The sequence below is a fragment of the Phascolarctos cinereus genome, unplaced genomic scaffold (genome assembly GCF_003287225.1).
Source record: "Phascolarctos cinereus isolate Bilbo 61053 unplaced genomic scaffold, phaCin_HiC Scaffold_5;HRSCAF=322, whole genome shotgun sequence".
NCBI lineage: Eukaryota > Metazoa > Chordata > Mammalia > Diprotodontia > Phascolarctidae > Phascolarctos > Phascolarctos cinereus.
The window spans coordinates 323,958,384-323,984,188 of record NW_027555958.1 but is presented as its reverse complement, the minus strand read 5'-3'; the positions used below and the strand labels follow the sequence as shown (position 1 = coordinate 323,984,188).

The 25,805-nt window shown below is 40.3% G+C and overlaps 1 protein-coding gene across 3 annotated transcripts; it reads left to right on the top strand.

Annotated features, from left to right (window-relative positions):
* The first annotated feature begins 173 nt into the window (after positions 1-173).
* Positions 174-22,415, top strand: LOC110211942 (GON-4-like protein). Of its 3 annotated transcripts, XM_078156161.1 has the most exons (11): positions 177-284; positions 10,996-11,209; positions 11,659-11,745; positions 12,925-13,123; positions 15,777-15,921; positions 16,231-16,381; positions 16,957-17,073; positions 17,780-19,118; positions 19,293-19,420; positions 20,285-20,526; positions 21,571-22,415. In XM_078156161.1, exons 2-10 carry the CDS (start codon positions 11,123-11,125, stop codon positions 20,483-20,485), a joined length of 2,454 nt encoding a protein of 817 aa, XP_078012287.1. In that variant the 5' UTR covers positions 177-284; positions 10,996-11,122; the 3' UTR covers positions 20,486-20,526; positions 21,571-22,415. The 3 variants fall into 3 exon arrangements, with proteins under 3 accessions (XP_078012286.1, XP_078012288.1, XP_078012287.1); XM_078156160.1 differs by having other exon boundaries at positions 174-284; positions 17,780-19,420; XM_078156162.1 differs by lacking the exons at positions 20,285-20,526; positions 21,571-22,415 and having other exon boundaries at positions 174-284; positions 17,780-19,063; positions 19,293-19,380.
* Positions 22,416-25,805: the final 3,390 nt, after the last annotated feature.

Here is a 25,805-nt window from a genome sequence, read left to right as displayed (position 1 = left end):
GTTTAGTATTAGTTTGTACCTAACCAAATGCATTGGGTCAATGTGAGGGACTAGAAAATCTTTTTTTTTCTTTAATAAAATTTTATTGATATATTTTGTTTTTTATATTATCCACTATTTCCAGTGTTTTATTTCCCTATCTCCTTCCCATAGATCAGTCCTTTAACAAAGAATGAAAAAGAGAAAATAAATGATTCAGGAAAAGTTAACCAACATATTGGACTAGTATGACAATATAGGAAGTATTCCACACTGGTAGTCACCCTACTGTTGCAATGAAGAGGGTGAGATACTTTTTCATATTTCTTCTTTGGCACCAAGTTTGGTCATAACTTTGAAGCATTAAGTTTCACTTGTGTTACTGTCATTCTTTCTATTTATGTTGCTGTAGTCATAGTGTATATTATTTTCCTGGTTCTACTTGTTTCACTTCACATTAATTCATCTATGTCTTCCTTCTCTGTATTCATCATAGTCTCTTTAAAAAAAAAAACTAGCTTGGGGCAGCTAAGGTGTTACAGGGGATGGAACACCAGCTCTGGAGTCAGGAGGACCTGAGTTCAAATGTGGCCTCAGGCACTTGACACTTACTAGCTGTGAGACCCTGGGCAAATCACTTAACCCTATTGCCAAAACAAAAAACAATCTTAATGTGCCATTACATTCATGAACCACAGCTGTTTTAGCCTTTCCTCAACTGATGAACATTTACTTTGTTTTAATTCTTAGCTATTATAAAAAATGCCACTATAAATATTTTGGTGTGTGTGGCAGCTTTCTTTTTGTCGTTGACCTCTATACCTAACAATGGAATTTCTGGGTCAAAGGATATGGACATTTTGGACTAAAACATTCTTGACAGGAAAGTCAATAGTGTATAAGAAAAAGGATAACTTATTTTGTGTTTTTGTAGTTTTATAAAACTACAATAAAGTTGGATGGTACTTTTATATGTTTTCAATGTACTTTTTCGTTTGTCTCTTTGCTGACCTGTGATGCAAAGAAGGAATCTACATTCACTTCTCAGTTGGTCAAGGCTATTCAATAGCAAGGATAATGAAGAGAAATATGTGTATTTTAACCTGTAGTTCCCTTTGTCCCTTAGAATTACTGAATTTTGGGCTTCATCTTGACGCTGTGACTGCTTTACAAAGTATGTTTTGGGGCAGCTATGTGGCTCAGTGGTTAGAGCTCTGGCCTTGGAGTCAAGAGGACCTGAATTCAAATTTGGCCTCAGACATTTGACACTCACTAGCTGTGTGACCCTGGGCAAGTCACTTAACCCCAATTGCCTCACCTGAAAAAAAGAAAAAGAAAGAAAGAATGTTTCAGTCTTCCAGAAAGTGGAGGAACAATTGGCCAAGACAGATTTTTAGCTCTTAGGGTAGCTAGAGCTCAGTCAGAAGTCTCTTGTTGTCCTGAAATTTCCTCTGGCCTTCATCTACATTGGGATCTATGGACAAAGGCAAGGTGATTCAAAGAGGGGACTGAATATGTAGGTTTTTCTTCATTTCTATGGTTGCATTTTATCAAAAGTCACAGTCCTAAATCATCCAGCCTGTAGTATTATAAAGTAATCCAGTCCTGCCTTTCTGGGAGGGGCTAGGGGAAAGGACACATTAGGAAATATTGTTTGTTTTTCAGTATTTCAGGCATATCTGACTCTTTGCATAGTAAATGCTTGACAACTTCTTGTTGATTGGCAGTACCTGATTGATATCTCCAACTAGATGTTCCATAGTCCTCTCAAACTCAAAATAGAACTCATTTCCTCTAAACCTCCCCCCTTTCCTATTTAAAAAATTTTTTTTTACCAAGGGTACCATCACCCTTCTAGTTTTCTAGGTCTACCACCTTAGAATCCTTTTTGGCACTTTACAGGCATGGCCCATATTTATTCAATTGCTGATTTTTTGTTAACTCTCCCTGCATGTCATTTCTAATATCTGTTCCTTTTTTCTTTTTCTTTAGGCAATTGGGATTAAGCGACTTGCCCAGGGTCACACAGCTAGTAAATTTCAAGTGTCTGTGACCAGATTTGAACTCTATCTACTGTGCCACTTAACTGTGTCTCCTTTTTTTTCTTTTTAACTTAAATAACCACCAGCCTAGGTCAAGCCCTCATCACCTCTCACCCAGTCTATTTCAATTGCCTCTTGATTGTTTTCCCTGCTACCAATCTCCCTTCTCTCCATCTCACTTTCTGCACACCTGTGCTCTTTCCAGTGCCTAGAGTGTCGTCCTCACTTCCACCTCTTGGACCCCCTACTCCCTTCAGGCCTTAGTCTCCTCCCATATGAGCCCCTTCCTGTCTTTAGCACAAAGTCTGGCACATAAGCAAGCACTTAATATTTGTTGAATCGATGGTTAACCTTACGGAATAGGCTGGATGCATATGGGGGGATTGGCTAAATTGGAGGGAGTTCATCTGTTAGACCAGCAGGTTTGTGTGAAATTGAGTCTGGGAAACTTTTTTCTTCAAAAATGCTATATGTGGTGGCAGCTAGGTGGTGCAGTGGATAGAGCACCGGCCCTGGAGTCAGGAGGACATGAGTTTAAATCCGGCCTGAGACACTTGACACTCACTAGTTGTGTGACCCTGGGCAAGTCACTTAACCCCATTGCCTAGCCCCTCCCTCCCCCCAAATGCTATATGTGGTTCAGGTCTTCTAGATAGGTTGATATGGAGAAAGGTCTGGGAGAATTTACCCAATAGAGTAGTCATTTATCTATGTATGGTACAGAGACTTGTATTGGCCATTTGTGTTGATTTTTAGGAGCCACTTCCTAAACTTTGTGTTTATTCAGATGGATCTTTTATGTCTTCAATTCAGATGTTCCTTCTGAGGCTGAACATTGCAACCCATCTGGGCCTGCCTGTCCTTTGTGACACTTAACTGTGTCCTCTTATAACTTTACCACAGTGGGTCCATCCAACATCTGGAAGACTTAACTTGATTTCTCTTGAAACCAGTGGAGTATTCTGTCTCTAACAGCCTTTTCTTGTCCTGAATGGGTGATTAGTCCATATTTTCATGTCATAAATTTCTCTTAAGACATTCTTTACTTATGCTGTTCTTCAGAATATCTCATCTGGTAGATATTTCTGGCTGCTCACATCCACAATACATCTCTCTCCATCTCTGTAGTAATGATTTGGAATTCTTTGCAAACTGTTGTGTTCTGTGTGTATCATAGCTATATAACAACACTGACGGAAGTGTTGTTATAGTGGAAGCCTTTCCAGCATGGCAAGAGTCTTAAGCTTTGCTGGCCTGCAAAGAGAATTCTTAGAGAATCCAGGGATGCCAGGGTCAGGCATTAGAAGAGGACTTTGTAGAGGAAACTTGGTATTCAGGAAATTGCAGGCTCTATCATGTGAGTGATATTCCTGGAAGTTGGATGCTTATAACATGAAGGGGCAGCTAGGTAGTGCAGTGGATAGAGCTTCGGCCTTTGAGTCAGGAGGACCTGAATTCAAATGCGGTCTTAGACACTTGACACTTAGCTGTGTGACCCTGGGCAAGTCACTTAACCCGGATTGACTCACCAAAAAAAAAGTAAAATATGTAATATAAGCCTAAGAAAACCATCAGGTTTCCAGTAATTATAAGCGACTCTGTGTTCAGGAGCTAGAAGTGGCTTGTTTTCATTCTTCTGGGAGTTGGTACTCAGTATGTTTTGTGACAGGTTAGTGTATTGTAGTGAATAGCCCTTATGTGACCATAAAGGAGTTGTCCTGAGTTGATAAGAGAGTGCTTTTGAGAACATGGTGTTGATAATTTGGTTGTGACTTGTACTGTTTATACATGAATTTGCATTAAAACCAATGCAATTATCACATATATATATATTTATACCTTATGTGATGGACTATTTATTGAAGCATTATTTGTTGTAGCAAAATCTTTTTTTCTTTTTTTAAACTTTATTAATTTATTTTGATTTATTAACAATCACTTCCATAGGCTTTTGAGTTTTAAATTTTTCTCCCCCTCTCTCCCCATCACCCTCCCCAAGATGGGCACGCAATCTGATATAGGCTATACATGTACATTCCTATTAAACATAGATTCACATTAGTGATGTTGTAAGTAAGAATTAGAACCAATAAGAGGAACCACCAGAAAGAGGAAACAAAATACAACAGAAGAAAAAAAATAGCCAATAGTATGCTCTGATTTGCATTCAAACTCCATAGTTCTTTCTTTGGATGTGTATAGCATTTTCTATCATGAGACCTTTGGAGATGTCTTAGATCCTTGCATTGCTGAGAAGGGTTAAGTCTATCAATGTTAGTTATCGTACAACATGGCTGTTAATGTGTACAATGTTCTCCTGGTTCTGCTCACTTCACTTAGCATCAGACCATGCAAGGCTTTCCAGGTTTATCTGCAGTCCGCTCCTTATCATTTCTTATAGCACAGTAGTATTCCATTACATTTATATACCACAACTTGTTCAGCCATTCCACAATTGATGGGCATCTTCTCAATTTCCAGTTCTTTGCCACCACAAAAAGGGCTGCTATAAATATTTTTGTACATGTGGGTGCTTTTCCCTCTTTTATGATATCTTTGGGATACAGACATAGTAGTGGTATTGTTGGATTAAAGGCTATCCGCAGTTTTATAGACCTTTGGGCATAGTTCCAAATTGCTCTCCGGAATGCTTAGATCAGTTCACAACTCCACCAACAGTGCATTAGTGCTCCAGTTTTCCCATATCTTCTCCAGCATTTATCATTTTCCTTTTTTGTCATATTAGCTAGTCTCATAGGTGTGAGGTGATACCTCGGAGTTGTTTTAATTTGCATTTCTCTAGTCAGTAGTGACTTAGAACATTTTTCATGTGACTATAGATAGCTTTAATTTCTTCATCTGAAAACTGCCTGTTCATATCCTTTGATTATTTATCAATTGGGGAATGACTTGTATTCTTATAAATTTGACTCCTCTATATATTTTAGAAATGAGGCCTTTATCAGAGACACTAGCTGTAAAAAGTATTTCCCAGTTTTCTTCTTTCCTTCTAATCTTGGTTGCATTGACTTTGTGTGAAACCTTTTTAATTTAATGTAATCAGAATTATCCATTTTTCATTTCATAATGTTTGCTATCTTGTTTGGTCATAAATTCTTCCCTTCTCCATAGATTTGACAGGTAAACAATTCTTTGCTTTCCTAATTTGCTTATGGTATTGCCCTTTATGTCTAAATCATGTAACCATTTATCTTGGTATACAGTGTAAGATCATCTTAGTTGGTTTATGCCTAGTTTCTGCCATACTATTTTCCAGTTTTCCCAGCAGTTTTTTGTCAAATAGTGAGTTCTTATCTCAGAAGCTAGAGTCTTTGGGTTTATCAAACAGTAGATTACTATAGTCCTTGACTACTGTCTTGTGTACCTAACCTATTCCACTAATCCACCACTCTATTTCTTAGTACCAGATAGTTTTGAAGATTGCTGCTTTATAATACAGTTTTAAATATGGTATGGCAAAGCCACCTTCCCTTGCATTTCTTTTCATTAATTCCCTGATGTTCTTGACCTATTCTTCTTCCAGATGAATTTTGTTGTTATTTTTTCTAGCTCTATAAAATAAGTTTTGGTAGTTTGGTTGGTATGGCACCAAATAGGTAAATTAATTTAGGTAGAATTGTCATTTTTATTATATTAACTTGGCCTATACATGAGGAACTGATATTTTCCCCATTATTTAGATCTGACTTTATTTATGTGAAAAGTATTTTGTGATTGTGTCCATGTAGTCTTTGGGTTTGTCTTAGCAGGTAGACCACCAACTATTTTATATTGTTTACAGTTATTTTAAATTTTTTTTTTTTGGTTAGGCAGTGGGGTTAAGTGACTTGCCCAGGGTCACACGGCTAGTAAGTGTTATGTGTCTGAGGCTGGATTTGAACTCAGGTTCTCCTGAATCCAGGGCCGGTGCTCTATCCACTGTGCCACCTAGCTGCCTTCCCCCCCCCCCCCCCCCGTTATTTTAAATGGACTTTTTCTTTCTATCTCTTGTTGCTGGCCTTTGTTAGTAATATATAGAAATGCCAATGATTTATGTGGGTTTATTTTATATCCTGCAACTTTGCTGAAGTTAATTGTTTCAAGTAGGTTTTTAATTGATTCTCTAGGATTCTCTAAGTATACTATCATATCATCTGCAGAGTGATAGCTTCATTTCTTGATTGATTATTTTAATTCCTTTAATGTCTTTTTCTTCTCTTATTGCTAAAGCTAACATTTCTAGTACAACATTGAATAATAGTGGTGATAATGGAGGTCCTTATTTCACCCCTGATTTTATTGGGAATGCTTCTAGCTTATTCCCATTACATATAATGCTTGCTGATGGTTTTCCATAGCCACTACTAATCATTTTAAGGAAAACTCCATTTATTCCTATGCTCTCTTATGTTTTTAATAGGAAAGGGTGCTGTATTTGGTCAAAAGCTTTTTCTACATCTATTGAGATGATCATATGATTTCTGTTAATTTTGTTATTGATGTGGTCAGTTATGCTGATAGCTTTTCTAATACTGAACTAGCCCTGCATTCCTGATATAAATCCAACGTGGCCATATTGTATTATCCTTATGATAAGTTGCTGTAATCTCTTCGCTAATATTTTATTTAAATTTTGCATCAATATTCATTAGGTTCTCCTGGCTATGTGAAGGCACATGGGGGAGTCCTGGGGTTGGCATTTGCCTGCTCCACCACCCTGGGGCTCGGGATCTCCTGTTTGTTTGTTGAGGTGGGACTTGGTGCTGGCTTGCTGGGACACTTCTTGTCTTGGAATGCGCTCTCCTTTTACCTGAGTGAGATCAATCTTTCTGTTCCAGGATTTGTTGTGGGTTGCTATTTTATGGTTTTTCCAGGGTGAATATGGGAGAGCAACAGCAATTTCCTGCTTACTTCGTCATCTTGGCTTCCAGAAGTCCCAAGCATCCTAAAGAGAATTCTTTCAAAGTGTGTTGATATTTCTGTTGGGTTTTGAAAGCTCCTTCATGATATTTTTATATGTTCAGACAGAAGCCTGTTGACGTTTGTAATAGACTTCCTTCATGAGGAGGAGCGAAGAGTTATGTTGGACTGTGTGCTCAGCCCAAATTTCTGTGCTTCTCCTTCCCTCTTTTCCCATGTACATCTGGGTCAGTGGTTAGAGATTGTGAGTCACTTAACAAGTACCTATCATATTCCATAGAATATGCATCTGTGCCCTAAGATTTAATTGGTGCTTGGTTTTGCATATAAAGATGATACTAGTAGTCAGTTTTTTTCAGGAGTGAAGACATGTTTTCATTTATTTCAGCTGTGCTCGTTCATCTAGTCCCATTGTGAACATATGTTTGCAGGATATGTGGTTTGAGTTAGGGCATCCAGGACAAACTGGCCCAAATGCAGATGGAACCCACTACTTTAGTTCAGTGCTCCAACCAGCTGAGCTTGCCAGTTTTGCACCTGCCGTTATACAGTTTATTGTCTAATAGATTGGATCATATAAAGCAGAGTGTAATAAAAAAAACAGAGGCCAAATTCCATTACACATATCAACCTAACAACAACCAAAAAACTCAACTGAAAAGACTCCTAAGCCCCAGCACACATTTAGTTCAAATAATATCTGATAGAAAAAAATTCTAGTACAGGAGAAGAATTGGGATCGTTCCTTGGATTTTGTTGAAATGGGATCTGACAGGTGTGCATATTAGTCAACTCTAAATTGTTCGTGAATTACATAATTTGTGGATTATCTCTAGCAAATTTTTAATCCCAAATTTGCTTCGTTTTATCTTCTTGGTTTCCCTTGGGGTTAGCTAGAAATTCTCAAATATTGGCATAAATGAGCTGTGAGGGTAACGGAAGGAACAACTACATGCCAAAAATAAATATAACAAATTTTAAGTAACTTACCTAAGTATACTGCTCTCCAAATCCAAATATCATTTTTTGCGTATATACAATTCTGCCTCATTTGACACACATTTCCCTTTTATTAACCCCACTACCGCGAGTATAGATCTATTTGAAGATGATTTTGATATGACTTCTTTGTCGAGTTTCTCTATCTTATATCATCAAATAGAATAAACATTCCCTCAGAAAGGAAAAATATTTTGACCCCAGAGACTTTCAGTAAAGAAATTAACATCTTTTGCCACAACAGGAGTACCGGAAACTCACTAAATTAATAGCTATAAATAGCAACTCAGTCAGGGCCTCATCCCTGTCCCTGGGTGTATCAACATGTTGCTACCAGGTAATTGTCTTGTTGCTCTGCCCCCATTTCAAGGGAAAGCATTGAAGGTTTTTCATTTCTTGGTTCAGCCAGGAAAGCAACATCATCTAGGATATGGGAATGAAGTGTGGGATATGCAGAGGAATGGAGGCTTATGGGGAAAGCTATTACTGCACTAAGAGGAGAAAGTTTTATGGGGGCTAGGTGGGATCCATCTCCCCCTCCAGGGTTCTCCCAACAGAGACAGTGGGACACGATACCCCTGCTTTGTGCTAGTGGGACTTTTGACTTTTTGAAAAAAGAGAGTTAAAGACTAAGAAAGAAGGAAGGGGTGAGGGGGAAGAGAAAACAAGCCCTAGGTGCCAAGGGGGCACAGATAAGTTTGGGAGCAAGGAAGTAGGTTGTTTTTGTTTTTTCCCTAAAAAATTATAAATCCCTGTTAGAAGGAAATGTTTGAGGTGAGACGTCAGCGTATTCCAGGAATGTCAGCTGTCAGTAACTCAGGAGCCAAGTTGTAGTGTTATGTAAATACCCGTTCTTTGCTTTTTGGCTAATCGTTTGCTCATGTGTACATTATCTGGGTTCCTGGGTCCCAAATTTTTTTGATCACATACCCCATCACTGTAAGTGTTTGTACATGTACCTCTAATACCTGTATATTCATTTATAAATTATACATATATACTAATGTACTTGTGTATGTCATACAAATATAGAAATTACAAAAGGATAAGAAAAAATGAGATAAACCATATTTAAATTTTTTAAATTTTACTTATCAATGGTACAAAAAATCTTTTTGCTTTCACTAAAATATGAGAACAATATAGTTTTTGGAAGGTCTGGTTTTAAGTTTATTGCTGAGCAACCTGGATAGATATAACCAATATAAAAGTTTTCTGGGGGTACCTCAATGATTTTTAAGTGTAAAGGTTCCTGAGATCAAAAGTTTGACGATTGCTGATTTAAGTGAACAGAATTCCTGTGGTCATCCTTTCCCTCTTTTATGGATTATGCCTTGATTTCCACAATTGCTGTCATGATGGGATTGTTCAAGGAGTAGGTAGGAGGAGAGGAGGATAATAGGAATGAGGGGGATAGCAGGGATGAGTAGGTGGTTAATGTTGGTGGGAAGACTGCTTATCTCCATAGAAGTTGTTCCCCTGGATGTTATTGGCTGGGGGAGAAAGAGGCTAAAGAAGGCTGAGGCCCTGGGTTCAAGGCAACATCTTGGTTAATCTCAGGGATCTTGGGTGTAGAATCTGCCTTACCTTCACCGGAGTGTTAGGGGAGGTGATGGCTGAGGTGATAATAGGTTGGACAGGAGATATAATGTCTCCTGTATCCCTCAGGTTGAACTGTTCTTTCAGTTAGTTTGGCTTGCCTAGCTGTTTGTGGTAGTTGATGATGATGGGGGGCTAGAGAGTAACTTAAATTCAGGCTCTCCTAATCTTCTCTCATCTGGTCTGTAATGGAAAATGGGTTGTTATGATAATTCAGCCATTAGTCCAGAGGACTTATGATGAAGCATGCTGCTTTCCTCCTGATAGAGAGGTAGGTGATGGACTAAGAATGCCAAAGTAAGTTTTTTTGGTCTTTTCTGTTTTTTACCCCCTGTATCCCTTCCCCTCCCAGAGAGCCATTCCATATAACAAATAAGGTTTTTTTAGAGGGAGGAAAAAAAACTTAACGTAACTGATCAGTACATTGAAAAAGTCTGAAAATATAGCACCTGTGAACCTCCCATCTCCATGAAGGAGGTAGGTTGGGGCTTTCTCCTCATATCTCTTAATTTGAGTCATGTTTGATCCTTGTAATTTTGTTATATTTATTTTTGATTTTTGGTGTGGAGTTCTTTCCATTTACATCGTTCTCATTACTGTGTATATGATTTTCTTGCTTCTGCTTCCTTTGCTCTGCATCAGTTCATATATATCTTTCCATGTTTCTCTGTCTTCATCACACACATCATTTCTTACGGCCCAGTCGTATTCCATTATGTTCATGTACCACAGTTCGTTTAGTCATTCCTCTAGTTGATGGGCATCTGCTTTGTTTCCAGTGTTTAGCTATCACAAAAAAAAGTCATGCTATAAATATTTTGCATGTGAGGACTTTCTTCCTGTTGATGGGGTGTAAACTTAGTAATGGAGTCTCTGGTTCAAAGGGTATGGATATTTTAATTACTTTATTTGCGTAATTTCAAATTGTTTTCCAAAATGGTTGTACTGTTTCACAGCTCCATCAATATATTAGTGCTCATTATTCCACAACCTCTCCAGCATTGACTATTGCTACTTTTGTGGTCATTTTTACCAATTTGCAGGATGTGAGGTAAAACCTGTGAGACACACACACATCTAATTATTTATTTTTATTTTTTTTTTAGTGTAGCCAGTATAGGAATTTGTTTTGCTTGATTATATATGTTTATAACAGGAATTTTATTTTTCTTGCTTTCTCAGTGGGGAGAAAAGAGGGAAGGGAAGCAAGAGAAAAAGGTGACTTTTTTTTCTTTTTAGGCAGTTAGGGTTAAGTGACTTGCCCAGGGTCACACAGCTAGTAAGTGTCTAGTGTTTGGTCTGAGGCTGGATTTGAACTCAGGTCCTCCTGACTTCAGGGCCAGTGCGCTATCCACTGTGCTACCTAGCTGCCCCCTGAAAAAGGTGACTTTTCAGAGAATAAATTGTTATGGAGCGAGGAAAATGTCTAAAATAATTCACTTTCTATTGGGGACAGGTTTGAAGAACTACTCACAAACTTGCCTAATAAGCAAAATCATGTCATAAATGAGTTGGTGGCACACTTAGTGATCAAGAAGTCTTTACCTAAGCAGAAGCAGGAAGCCCAGAAGGCCAAACCAGAAATGTCCAAGCCCCAGGGTGATAACGCCATGCCCACAATGGTTCTGGATGCAGCTCAAAGGAATAGACTTCAGCAACAGATGCAGCAGGTGAGATTCCTCTTACAGGGGGATATTTGGTCCCCATGGAGCCTGAGGCCAGAAAGAGACTTCTTCGTATCAATAAAAACTAAGTCATAGCTTCTTTGGGAAGGGATCTCCAAAGATCGTGATGGATGATATGCCAAATATACTTATAGTCTTCAGTACAGGGTAACAAGACATCCGTCTATAACACGCCGTAGGACCTAACAGCCCTCACAGAGCAGGGGGAGTTTTTCGTTAGATACAATCTAAATTCCTCATGCTCGTTTCTTCTGCTCTTATATCTGATAAGTTCAAGTTAAGGAAGTGTGTTAAAACTGATCAGTATCCTCCAAAGGAAACACGGTGTTTGGATTAAAGTTGCAAACACCTAGGTAAAATCTACCTAGGTTCCTGAAACAGTAACACCTTCCATGTCTCTGATGTATTTTGTCTTTTTTTTTCTCCCTCCCCAGCATGTTCAGCTCCTGACTCAGATTCACCTTCTGGCCAGCACCAACCCCAGCCTCAGTTCGGAGGCCAGTACCACCAAGATGTTTCTTGTAAGGCCCTGTTTATACATGAGTCTGAAAGTGAAAGTGCGAAATCAGCTTGGCAAATAGTTTTCCAAATCTCTCATCCTACATGATTTACATCGAACCCTTCATTTACATTAACCAGTTCTTCTTGATCTTCATTTTAGCTGTTTTTACCTTTTCTTCCTATTTCTTCCCATATTGGCTAAGAGTTCATAGGCATTTGCTTACTGCCTTTTTCCTCCCATGACATCAGGTTCCTATGAAAGGACAGAATATATTGTTTCCACCACCTCATTGATGTCCATTAGTTCTGCTTAATTTTGTGTAGGTATGCTGGTTTGTTTGTTTGTTTTTTTCATATCTTAGCATGCACAGTCTTTTCAAAGCAACATTTACCATTAGTGATTTATATACCAATCTTATTTTGCACAATGTAAAAAATAGCATGATGAAGGGAGTGAATTAAAGGAAGAGGTAGAACTTTAAATCCTGAACTTTCTTCCATTATAAAATTGTCCTTGAGGTTGGTAACAGGGGTTTGGTGAACTATTTTGTAGATATAGGCATTTGAATGATAAAGTTGGTGCTAGCCCTTTAATTGTATCCATGGCAATATTTGAGTGCCTGTTTTCAAAGTGCTTTACACACACTCTCATTTGAGCCTCACAACAGCCTTAAAAAGGTAGGTGGTATTATTTTCCTTATTTTGCAGATGAAGAAACTGAGGCTTAGGTAAAGTGCCTTTTCTACAATCATAGTGCTTGTAAATGTCTGAGGTAGGATTTGAACCTAGGTCTTCCTAAATCCAATTTCAGTGTTCTAACCAGTATTACATCTTGTAGTCCTACTTCTCAAATAACTTATGGTCTAATTTGGAAGAGAACACACGTAAAAAAAAAGACATACATTTTCAGTATAACATATGTACAAATGAAAATAAGTGAATATAGTATGAACAGGAAGCGTATGTACTTCTAGCATTTTGACTAAAGGAGGAATTAGAATGGATTGAGACTTATTAGGAAATACTTTCTTAAAGAGGCTCTAAATAGAATTTGTTTTGCCACTGAAATACTATTTTTCTCTACCTTATAACCCTTCCCTGTAAGTAGGAAGAGTTTCTTGACCAGGTATATGGGTTGCATGGTATTCCTTATGTATTTCTGTGACATAGCTTAACTGTTGTGTTCAATGTTTTCCCAGAAGGAACTGGGGACCTTTGCTCAAAGCTCTGTTGCCCTTCACCAGCAATTCAATCCCAAGTTTCAGACCACATTCCAGCCTTGTAACCTGAAGGGTGCTATACAGCTCATTGAAGACTTTCACTCACATGTCAACATTGACTTGAGCCCTCGAAAAAATGTCCAGAAGAGTGGTGAAGGACTAAGCCCTGAATATCCAAGTACGGTTCTGAGTGTGTGGTGATGCTGGTCTGTTTGGGGAACTTGTCAGATGTGACCAGGGCTGGTGCTTTACGTTCTGTCCTCTTTTGTCTTTCTCCTTTGGGATTCTTCCACATCTTTTATATAGTTTGGATGGTTTAAGCCAGGAAGAGAACATGGGTAGGTGACAATGGAGGATGTATATGGGGGAAAAGAAATTAGTTTCCAAAGTGGAGATAGAGACGGGAATAAGATTAAGTATAAGAGTTGGGGCAACGAGAATATATGTCCAATAAGTGAGTGTATGTGAATCTGGGAATTTTTCAGGTCTCTATAATGTATAATCTACATTGAGTTCATCTGAATGCGTGTCTAATAAGAATCTTAATTTATATAATGAATTTATATTTCAAAGCACCCATCTTTTTCACACATCTTTGCAAGGCAAGTGGATGTCCATTTTGCAAATAGATAAACTGGGACATAGGGACTAAGTAATTTTGTTTGGTCTGTGTAGTTAGTACTGATGGAACTAGGGCTAGAGCCCAAGTTCCCCGAATCCTGGTACAGGGTTCTTTCCAGTAACTTAGATGAAATGAAATGTGAATTCAGGTCAGATTTAGTTCTCATGTGACTGTTTTCATAGTGCTGTGTTATTACATCAAGGACCTGTGATTCCACTGGGTGTAGGCCCTTTTTTCACCTGTGAAGATTACAGCCTATCTATATTCTTAAAGAGCGTTAAGTAACTTGCCTCTGGCTTCTCACTCAGTGAGAGTCAGGTCTTTGGACCTACCAGATCATCTGGCTCTCTGAACCCTGCCACTCATCACAAGTTGTATAAAACATAAAGTAACAGGTTTAGTTCTGGTTTGCATTGGTTTACTAGTTACTTTTTTGGGTGGGGTTGGGGAATAGAGCTTTGATTTGGCTTACTGTTTGCTAAAAATAAACATGTACATTAAATTTGGACCAGGATCAATATGATTTGGTCCGTACCTTTGTTTATAGTTTGGTCTGAGTCAAAGCCCTTGATTCTTTTCATTAAAATAAAGTGCGTGAAGGGCATACACTCATCAAGATATTCTGTTTCAGAAGTCCTTCATTGAGAGTTCACTGATGCCCATTCAAAGGTGGTATCCTGCATTATTTCTAGAGCCAAAATAATTTTTCTTCTGGAGACTTTGAAGCATTTTATAGAAGAAGAAATAAATTCAGCAGATCTGTCCAGAATAACAGTGACATTTAGAAGTGAACAGGCATTTGAGGGACTTCAGTTGTTTTGGGTCCTCTCAGGATTTTGTAGTTACAGCTTATAAGGGACACAGCTTGGTATGACAGTCAAACAGAGAGCAATGGAATATAGGAACTATGAAAAAGAAAGGTTTAAAAAATGGAGACCTTTTATTTTGGAGAAGGCTCTAGGGAAGTGGAGCGAAGTAGAGTACATTTATATATGAGAGATGGGGGGGCAGGTGTGTAACTTGTCCTTCAAAGATGTGATGAGCAATTATTTGGAAAATCGGGCCAATTGATTTTCACTTCAGAGGAAATGAGGAGACTTGAGTTGATGTCTAGGGCTGGAGGAAGGATCTGAAGGATCCAGTAAGTTTCCAGATCTTGCTGTTTTCTGCCTCCTTAACATCTTTCGCATGTAAGCCCTTTTCTCACGTAGCCATCACTCTTAGTTAGCCCCTCATCGTTTTTTGCCTCCTATTTAGTCTCTCTGTCTCAAGTCTCCTCACTCCAGTCCAGCCTCCACAGAGGGGCCGAAATTTTCCTTAAGAGTAGCTTTGACCATGTCACTCCCTTACCCAGTAAATTCCAGTGGCTTCTGGTTGCCGCTAGAATAAAATATAAACTCCTCTGTTTGGTATTTAAAGTTTTTCAAAAACCAATCCGATCCTGTCTTTCTAGCTATATTAATGTTAGATCAGGGATTCTTAACTTGTGGTCTATGAACTTGTTTTTAAAATATTTTGATAACTGTAATTCGGTATTAATTGATTTCCTTTGTAATCCCCTGTATTTTAAAAATGTTATTCATCAAACTGCCAAATGGGCCTATGACACAAAAAGGCTAAAACCCTTGTAAATAGACATTACTGCCCTTCCTGCACTCTCTGGTTCTGGTCAAAGGGAAGTATTTGTTTCACACACATCAACTCCATCTTCTGGATCTGTGTCTTTGCCCTGGCTATCTCCCATACTTGGAATATATTGTCTTATCACCCCCACTTCACAGAATTCCTGTCTTTCTACATGAAGCCTTTCCTGATCCTACCCCTCTTCTTTCCCCCAGGCAACACTAATTTCTTCCATAACAACTTTGCATTTAACTTATTAAAATTTTATTCTTTAAATCTCAACGTATTTGTTCTGTACATACTTAATAAATGTACCTGTTGTTTCTCTTAAGGGAAATATAAGCTCCTTAAGACTTAAAAAAAAACCCATCAGTATCTCCAGTGCCTAGCATAATGCTTGGCATATAGTAGACACTTAATAAAAAATGCTTGTTGATTGATTCCACAGTCTTCTGTGATTGCTTATTCTAAAGAATATTGTATATGATTTAAAGACAACTTGGGCTGAAGAATGCAAAGAGATGTACTAGTGATCCCTGAGCCCTTATAGTTCCAGCGTTCTGTGAACCATAGATTTTTCTTACAGCCAGCGAATTTCCTTGTCTGCCTAAGCAAGTGGCCTGGATTATGGCCACAAGCAAGGTCTTCATGTATCCAGAGCTGCTACCAATACGTTCCCTAAAGGTGAAGCATCCCAGGGATAAGATATTCTTCACCAAAGCAGAAGACAAGTAGGTATTCAATGTTAGGAAGAAGGAAAAATCAGAAAACAGGAAGGAGTCACAGGCTCTTCCCTTGGGGAACAGCCAATTTAATGGGGCAGATGGGACATAAACAATATGGCAGACCACCAGTAACAGAGAATTAAGTGCAGAAAAACTGGTTGGACAGAGCTTTAGCCATCAGTCGTTGGTGGCTGGGGACAGAGAGGGTATCATAGAACTGGGTTGGGGGGAGGGATGGAAATGAGTCTGGGAAGTTGGGAGAAGTATTTGGAAGGAGGGGCAAGGCCAGTTTTTGAATCTGTGCATCTTTTTCAGTTTATTAGCTTTGGGACTGAAACATTTTGAAGGGACTGAGTTTCCAAAGCCTCTAATCAGTAAATACCTCCTGACTGCCAAGTCTGCTCACCAGCTGACAGTGAGAATCAAGAATCTCAACATTAGCCGGGCTCCTGACAATATCATTAAAGTGAGCCATCCCTTCTTTATCCTTTTCACCTCTATCCCAACCTCTCTGCCTTTTGTGGGAAAGGATAGTTTTGCTTGATAGAATGTAGAATTGAGGACCCTAAGTTTTAAGTTGAATTCCCTTGTTTTGAAGCATTGTGTTAAACTTTGCCATTATGTACCTCCCTTTCTCCCTCCCATGTGTACAGGGTGTGCCCAGGGTGAGGGGCAGTGGGGTGCCCTTCTCTTGAATGTTTGCCTTGTTACTGCACTTTCCCATGGGGAATTGAGCAGGACTTGAGCAGTGTAACGGCTTCATCTTCATTTCCTCTATTACTTCCCCTTCCCTCTCCTCTCCCCAGCTGAGTCTAGGGGACGTTGGAACAAGGGTGGGATCGTGCTAATTGAAGCATTAACTCTGCCTGAATGCAGAAATCCCCAACTTGACATGTGTGTGAATCCTATGTTTGCTTGCATCCATAGGAAAAGGAAATGACCTTAATTTCCCATGTGTTACTACCTTCCCTTTTCCCCCTCCCAACTCCAACCTGGCTTATAACATGAGGATTATTACTCATGTTTGTTCTTTGTTCTCAGTATTATAAGAAGACGAAGCAGCTGCCAATATTGTTTAAGTGCTGTGAGGAGCTTCAGCCTGATCAGTGGAAGCCACCTGTGGAGAGGGAAGAGCGACATCTTCCATTCTGGTTAAAGGTACAGTCCTTATTGTTCCTAGAAAGACCTACAGAAAACCAGAGATATCACGGAAAACTCACTGCAAGAGACTTAGAGGGTCTAGTTCAACTCTGCAAGGCAGCAGTCATAGAATTGGGCTGCAAGAAAGCTTAAGAAATATTCTGATCTACCCTGAACTTCTAACTAAGTGAAAATCTCTTTTATGTTGGAAGTGCCTTACAGAGATGACACGATTTCATTTTGCTTCTAGCATAACTGGATATAAAACTGGGTGTTTCAAGAAAGAAATTCTTTCTAAGCTTAGTAACCATGAATAAAAACACCTTCAAATAGTCAAACAAGAATAAAAATGATCACATGTGAAACAGTAAACTCCATTATTTATGGTTTGTTAAATATGAATATTGTTTAAACCATAAGATAACACATTTCTTTTTAGCTTTCCTGGTCCCTTCAGAACTTATTTTCCTGATTTTGATACAGTAAAATTCTAGTTTTCTGTGGGAAGGTTTTCAGGACTTGGGGAAGGAAAAAGTGTCTAGAATACAGTTAGAATCTTTATTTAGGGAGTACACTCAGTAGAAATTTGTCAGTGGAGGAGGAAGAAATGTCTTTTTATTTTAGAGAGAGGCCTTAAAGTTTCACAAGGAGTATCAGATTCCTGAGAGCCTCCTTATTTCTCCTCAACCCTAATAAATAACCAGAGTGCTTGACTGCCCCACAGGCCAGTTTGCCAGCTATCCAGGAGGAAATACAGCACCTAGCTAATGATGGTGGAGAATCAGGAAATGTGTCTGGATCAGCTGAGACGAGTTCTGACCCAGGTCTGGAGTCAGGGAATGATAGCCGATACCCCCTGCTGTTGCCCAAGAGCGTGGTGCTGACATTGAAACCACTTGCCAAACGGTTTTCATCTAGGAGGATTTGGAGGCAGAGGTCGTCAGTCCTGAAACCCCTCCTCATCCGCCCTGCTCCTTCTCTCCAACCTTGCTCCAATGATAACGCTCAAGTCAGATTAGCCCAGTCAGAAGCACCTCCAAGGAAAGTGGAGCTCCCAGACTCCCCGCTGAGCCAGCCAGCCACTGCCTCACAGACAGGGCCAGAGGCTTCGCCTTCGGGTGGCGCTGGGAGGAGCGGCCCAGAGATTCCTTTGACATTGCCAGCGGTAGCTCCCAAGAATACGGCGAGGTCCCAGACCTTCCTTTCTTCAGCAGTCTTCAGGCCCAGGGTCTTGTTGCCATCATTTGTTGCGCGATGTGAGCCAGTGGTGAAGCCCCCAAAGAAAAAGTGGGCCAAGGGCTCCCGTCCCTTGAAACCTGCCCCGGTCCTTCCCCCTCCCCGGGTAATCCTCACTGTTCCTGCCACCACTGTGGAAGTTGTGAGTCTGAACAGCAGTTTTAATGTGATTCAGCCTCTTAGACCTGTAGCTCAGAGCCCTCAGACCATCCCCATAACTACCCTCTTGGTCAGCCCCACATCCTTCATCTGTCCATTAAGCCAGCCCCTTATAGCCTCTTCTGTTCCACCTTTAATTATTTCTGGTAACCCTGTGAATCTCCCTGTGCCACCTACCCCTGAGGAAAATACACAGGTGAAACAAAATATTCCTTGTCCTCAGGCTGAAGGGGAAAGTGCCTTTCCAGTCATAGAACCCAAACTGGAACCCCGAGAATCATCTCCTCATTGTCCAAGTCCATACCCTAAAGAAGAACACAGCCCAGGGCCTCCCACACCAGGTAGTCAGGTAGACTCGTTTGAGGGGAATGCTCATAGCTGGACTGTTGTGAAGACACAGGATGGGAGGCAAGTCCTGGAGCCACTGTCTCGTACCTCTCAGAAAGCCATCGACTTTCTGCCAGAGAATTTACTGAACATTGTTAAAGTAGAGCCTGAGGACCCCGAGGAGGAAGCCAACTTGAATTGGAACAGGTTCCCTGAGCCAGACATTTGTGATGAAATAAAAAAGGAGGTCTTCATGGAGCTGGATGTGGGACCCCCATATGAGGAGGCAAGTAGTGCTCAAGAAGTGAAGAAAGAGGCAGATTTACCAAAGGAGGAGGAAGGTGAGACAGCAATGACATTCTCATCCCCCCAGGGGATTCAAAGTGAAGGGAACCCAGGAGGAAAGATGAGCAAAGGGTCTCCCAAGAATACTTCCTCTTCCACTAGTCCTGATACTGTACTTAGTAGTCCCCTGCGTAAGCCTAAAGACTCATCCAATGTTGTTGGCTTGACAGTGAGAACCCAAGCTGGTCCAGAAACGGGGGGTAAGAAGGCTAGGCCAGAAGAGGAGGAGAATCGTGACCACGATGAAGAAATGGCATCAGTCTCTGAAGAAGCTGTGCCCTTTGTCCCAGAACTTCAGGTGGGAGTTTGGGGTATAAACAGTATAAATGGAGGCTTAAATGTATGTTTAATGTATAATTATCTCTTGATTATCTTGGCATGGGTGTGGGGATGGGAGGGGTGGACGGATGGATGGATGGAGAATAATAGCTCAGATAACCTGAAAATAACTTTATTTGGCTCTGGAACATATTGTGTGGTTGTTGTCCCCTTCCCCCTCCCCCTTTATAGTATACTGAGAATGTTAAAAATTACTAAATGACTTAGTGGAAGGGAACTGGGCTTACATATTTTCTAGGGATCAGCTACTACAGAAGTGGTCTACATAGAGATAATTGAGTTTCCTGTGGATATAGTTACGGGGGGGGGGTGAGTGTGCATTGTCAGGAGAGCTGGACAAGTGAGAAGGGACAGTAATAGTTCAGGATGGCAGGATCCAAGAGATCATCAGGCCTGAACCCTTCAGTTTTTATGGATGATAGAACTGAGGTCAAGAGACTTGCTGAAGGTTACACAGGTAGTAGTAAAGTAATGTAGGTAATTAGGTAATATAGGTAATAGTAGTAGAGCTGGGAGTCAGACTCAGGTACTGACTCCAAAACTAGGGTACTGCCTTTCTGTTTCCTGGAGCAGATAATGCTAAAAATCTCTAGGAAAGAAAAACCATTGAGTGTTCATCTTGTCTCTCCTGTTACCTTTAAGCAGGCTGGCAGCTGCCCCACCCATCTTTTAATCATCCTCCTACGACCTAAATTATGAATCATGATTCACAGCCAGATAGTGGAGGTTTTTTCCCTACTGCTTAACATCATTTTCTGTTGTATTTGTAAATTTGGATCCTCAATGGATGGAGATATAAGCAATGATAAAAGGGGTTTTGTAGGAGACCGTGGAGAAGCCGACATATCTGGTGTCTGGGAGGTACGTGGGCCAAGAGAGTGATTCTGAGGAAGAGAAACCTCGGAAAGAGAATTCTGGTGCTGAGGTTGTGGTGAAAGCGGAGAAAATGGAAAGCCCGCAGAAAAATGATGAGGTGATGGATGAAGCGGATAGAGATCCATCCTTCCACCTTCGCTTCACTTAAGGTGGTCCCAGAAGTGGAGACTGAAAGGACTCCCAACCCAGGTGAGTTTGTTAGGTTCACCTTGAGGAGCTGTCCAGAAAGATTCACTGCTCTTCATCAGCCCCCACCAAGCACTGGAGAGAGAGCTCAGTTCCAAACTTGCTTGCATAATTTCCATTGAAATACCACTAGAAGTAAAGAATGTAACTTCTTTGAGGGCAAGGACCATGTCTTACACATTTCTTCTATTCATTAGAGGGCCTAGAACAGAACTGAGAACACAATAGGTGATTCTCAACAAATATTTATTGGTTGAACCTCATCAAATGCCAGTTTTGCATTTCCCCTACTCAGCTTCTTTATGCCAGTCCCTTACCATCTTCTTAAAGATGAAGCTCAGAAGTATCCACCTGTTACTATAAAGTCCTCTTTCCACCAAAACACAGAAAGAGATCCATGAGGCCTGAACACAAAGAAGAAATTGGAGTTGATTCAATTTGTTTGAAACCTGCTGCCCAGATTTTTTTTTTTTAAGTGAGGCTATTGGGGTTAAGTGATTTGCCCAGAGTCACACAGCTAGGAAGTGTTATATGTCTGAGGCCGAATTTGACTCCTGACTCCAGGACTGGTGCTCTATTCACTATGCCACCTAGCTGCCCCTGCTGCCCAGATCTTTGAGGGAATATATGTTCTTGCCAGTTGGCAATATGCTCAAGCTATGTCCCATGAATATATTGGCCAACAGGGCAGTTTTGTAGGTCTCTCTCTTTTCTTAGCTTTCACTGACTGCCATCTGTTGATTATGCTAAAGTTCAACCCCCTTGGAGGGGGGTGTGTATTATTATCACAGGGATTTTTTTTTTGTCCAAACCTGTGCTTTCATTAATGTAAGGAACTCCTAATGAGTTAATTGCTTCTTCTAGTAGAGGTCAACATCTGTCCTACAAATTAGTCTTAGCAGTATAGAGTCTGTATGTGTAAGAGGTGTGACTTGAATCCAGAGCTTCCTGAATCTGAGGCCAACTTTCCCACCTAGCAATTTTTCTTAAATCTAGTTTTTTTTTTCTGTCATCAAATAAAGCCAAAACTTTCAACTGTGCTTTTAGGGGAAAGCACCAAAGCTGTTGGACATCCAGAACTAGTGAAACCCTGTAGGGGCCATAAAGAACACCGTAAAGCTGCCCTTCCGGTACAGTGAGTGCATCCTAGAATGGAACTCCCCGAGGGAAAAGTACGTGGTGTGTTGTTCCAGTGGACCTAGCTAGCAAAAGACCACAGATGCCTATGGGACTTGCTTTGGACAGACTGTCTCTGTTTCCTGAATTGACCTACCTCTATTCAGATGGGCGCTCACCCAGCCAGTTCTCAGATTTGTTCTTGTGCCTTGATCTCACCTTGTATTCCCATATTTTTTTCTGTGTGTACATCTCGCAGCTGATCCAGGTAGTCCACAAATGGTGCTTACCCCACCATGTGTGATTGGCTAAACTTTATATAACCTGGTTAGCTTATCACTTTGTCGTTGGTTGTTAAACTTTTGCTTTAATTTGTTTGTTTGCATATAACTGCAAGGGCATGCCCTTATTTGAAAGATGCAGTTGAAACACTCTGTAATGTTATAAATTGACTGGTTCAACCTAGTGACTTTTGTTGACTCAAGCTGCTGGAAGTTTTATAAAAGTCTGCACTAGCAGACACCTCATTGTGTGCTTTTTAAACTGTATTGAGGCCAGAGGAGAATTCCCAATGCTGGGAATCCTAAACTGAAAGGGGCAACACTCCCATAGCTGTCATTGTTACATCTGCCATTCCTTGACCGAGCATTCTTCCAAAGCAGGTGGTTTATAATAGCCTACCAGTGTTATGGGGTTCTTGAGGTCAGGAGTGACTCTGGGTTTCAAATGCACGCGTTTCCTCTTAAATATCCTTGTCAATAAATTCCCTTTATCAACTTGGTAGTGAGTGTGGTTTTTTTACTTGTCTCATACTAGAATTAGAACACTATATTGTCACAGATTTGCACACCTAGAATTTGCCCAGGCTTACAGCATCAAAAACACTCACCTGGTGCTCTTGGCCCATCAAATCTAGGCCCTGAGTTTCTTCTTACTTATGGAATCCTGCTTCAGCTGCTGGGAGGAGATCCAGAGGAAGAAGTAATCATGGTATTGAGAGATCTTTCAATCTAATTAGGGATTCAACATGATGCTGCTTTAGACACAGATAAAAGACACATAAAATTGGTGTTGATTTTGAGATTTTTTTCTTTTTCCAGGACATCCATTTTGAAATATTCAGTAGGCAGTTGGTGACATGGGACTAGAGATCAGGAGAGAGAAGGAGGCTGAATATCACATTCAGAGATGATAAGTGAACCTTTGGGAGCTGACATGGTCATCAGATGAGAGTATTGAGAAAGAAAGCCTAGGAAAAGAGCCTTGGACTTGGTGGGTGCCATATGGATGGTGATGCAGTAAAGAAGACTGAGAAGGAGCAAGTTGGAGAAGAACCAAAAAAAGGGCAATGTCAAAGCCCAGAGAGGAGAATATCCAGTAGAAGCAGGTGGTGAATAATGTCATAAAGACACAAATAACTACAGGAAATAAAGAGAAATAAAGATGAAGATTAAGAAAAGGCCATTGGATTGGCAGTTGAGATGATTACTGACTGGAGAGGGCATATTCAGGTACGTTATGAGGTTGGAAGCAAGACTGTAGGGTTGAGAAATGAGAGGAAACATTGGAGCAATGAACGGAGGCAGTTTTGTAAGTTTGGTTAAGAAATGGACTAAATTATATTCCTGCTCAATTGATTTTGAATCATTAAGGACCAAGTGATTTTGAGAAGTGATTTTTTTTTTCTACTGGAATATATTAAATACCAACTGGACAGAAAGAGGAACTGGATAAGGAATTTGGGAAACAAATCGCAAGCCTGACATGGAACTACAATATAGTACATTGGTGAGAGAATCTCAATTATACAGACATCTGTGGGAGGACATTTCCGGAAAAAAAAATAGCTTAAGTTCTTCACTGGCCTTAGAAATAATTTCATCCTGGGGCAGCTAGGTGGCAAAATGGATAGAGCACCAGCCCTGGAAACAGGAGTCATTTGACCTGAGTTCAAATATGACCTCAGACACATAACACTCACTAACTGTGTGACTCTGGGCAAGTCACTTAATCCCAATTGCCTTACGTACGTACTGGCGCACATACACACACACACATAATAATTTCATCCTTTAAGAGACTACGGAACCAACAAGGGGAACTTCTTTTCTGTATACGATTCTCATTGACAGTGAGGAACTGATTACTGGGGCAGAATTAATAGAGGGAAGTGACTGTTTTCTTTGAGTATGTGTAAAAGGGGAGAGGATATCCAGGTGTATTCTGACATTCATGTACTCTAGATTTTGAGAAAGCGGGTTTCAAAAGTTCAGTGGAAAGATGGGTGGGATCTCGGGGATTAAAATTCTCTAAAGGGAAAGTCAGTCCATAAAATTCTGAAGACAAAGGGAAACAGTTTTAATGAGGAAGAAAACCAGAACATGTCTGAAGATGATGGGGATGCATCAACAAGGAACCAACATGAACCAACTTAAGATTTTTTTTTTTTAAGTACAGAAAATGGGAGCTAGGTTAAGTAACTGAGAATGGCTTCATAAGAGGGTTAGGAATGGCAAGCTTAAATGCGCTAAAGTTGGTGAGGGCAGTTATGGACAAGAAGTTTTTTTTTTTAAAGCAGTATTGGGAAAAAAGGAGATAAGATGACCGTTTCTTGGGGGTGAATGGGATGATGATCTTTGACCACAGAGAAGGCAAAGCTACTCCCATCTTAATTTTGCCTCTGTTCCCGCCCCCCCTCCCCCTCCCCCCCGCTAGGCAGAATGACTTCTGCACTGCAAATAGCAACAAAAATGGCTTAATAGCAGGGTGATGTCCTAGAAAAGTAAGAAAATAGCACCTAATTGCCCTTGTTTAACTATGTCCTTGGATGATAAGACTAGAGAAGTGCACATTTCCCTATTTTAAAAAAAAGGGTCAGTGTTGGAGAATGTCTTAAAACTACTGGACAATGCGTGTGATTTCAATTCCTGGGAAAATTCTATAAAGATCATGGAAAAGATGGTTAGTGAACATGTAGGAAGGGGAGCAGTGACCATAAAAGAGCCAGCATGGCTTCCAGACAGGTGGTGCCAGAATAACCTTATTTCCTTTGACAGGGTTATTACTAAACTGATAGGAGAGTAATGCTGGAGATATTTTAGCAAAGCTTTTGATACGATAATCTCACACTGTTCTTGTGGAGAGAGAGAGGTGTCCACTGATGAGATGGTTGGATTGAAAAGCCTAGTTTAGGGCTCAATACCAAGTGGCAGGAGGTCGCTAGTGGATTCCCCTGTTTGTGCTTTGCCCTGTGCTGTTTAACAGTGTTATTAATGACTTGGATAAAGGCATAGATAGCATGTTACTTAAATTTAAGATGAAACAAGCTGAAGTGGGGAGGGAGATAGGGAGCTGGGTGACAGAAACACAAAACAACTTGACACACTAGGGCTGAACAATAAATTATTTATAGAGGGGAGTTACCATTAACAGTTTGAAAAAAAAAGGAATGTGGTGACTCCAAGTTTAATATTAATCAGCAGTATGATGTGGCAGCCCTCTCAAAATGAATAAGATCTTGGACTTCATTAAGAGAAGCATCGTAGGAATAAGGAGGTGAAACTCTGACCATGCTTTGCTCATCAGACCATGTAAAATATTGTATTCAGTTCTGAGTGCCATAGTTTAAAAAGGATAAAGGTTAAGATGGAGAATGTCCAGAGAAAGTCAACCAGGATCGTAAAGGAACTTGAGTCCACGTTATATGGGGATGATTTGGAGGAGCTGGGGCTATTTAACGTGGCAGAACATAACAGTTTTCAGGCATCTGAAAGGCTGTCATATGAAAAAGGGATTAGACATGTTTTGTTTGGCTCCTTAGAACTAATACGGGAACAATGAGTAGAAGGTGCAGAGACAAATTTAGGCTCAGTGCCATGGAAAACTTTCCAAGAGTTAGAACAGTCCACAAGTGGAATGGGCTGCCTTAGAGGTGGTAGGTTCCACGTCCTTGGAGTCTTCAAGCAGAGGGTTCGATGACTATTTCCCCATTATGTTATAGTTGGGATTCCTTTCGCGTATGGATTGTTTTGGACTATACTCCCTTCGGCTCCCCAGTTCTATGGTTTGGTGACTACTCTTTCTTGAACCACTTGTGAATCCACCACACTCTACTGTAGTTTTCTCCTTATCTCTATGTTTTCCAGAATAAAAGCATGGAAGAACTG

Coding starts and splice junctions, on each gene's coding strand:
- LOC110211942 (XM_078156160.1), top strand. CDS start 11,123: ATGTCCAAGCCCCAGGGTGATAACGCCATGCCCACAATGGTTCTGGAT. Junction 17,074..17,779: donor ATCTTCCATTCTGGTTAAAG/GTACAGTCCTTA, acceptor ACTGCCCCACAG/GCCAGTTTGCCAGCTATCCA. Junction 19,421..20,284: donor CCTTTGTCCCAGAACTTCAG/GTGGGAGTTTGG, acceptor GGGGTTTTGTAG/GAGACCGTGGAGAAGCCGAC.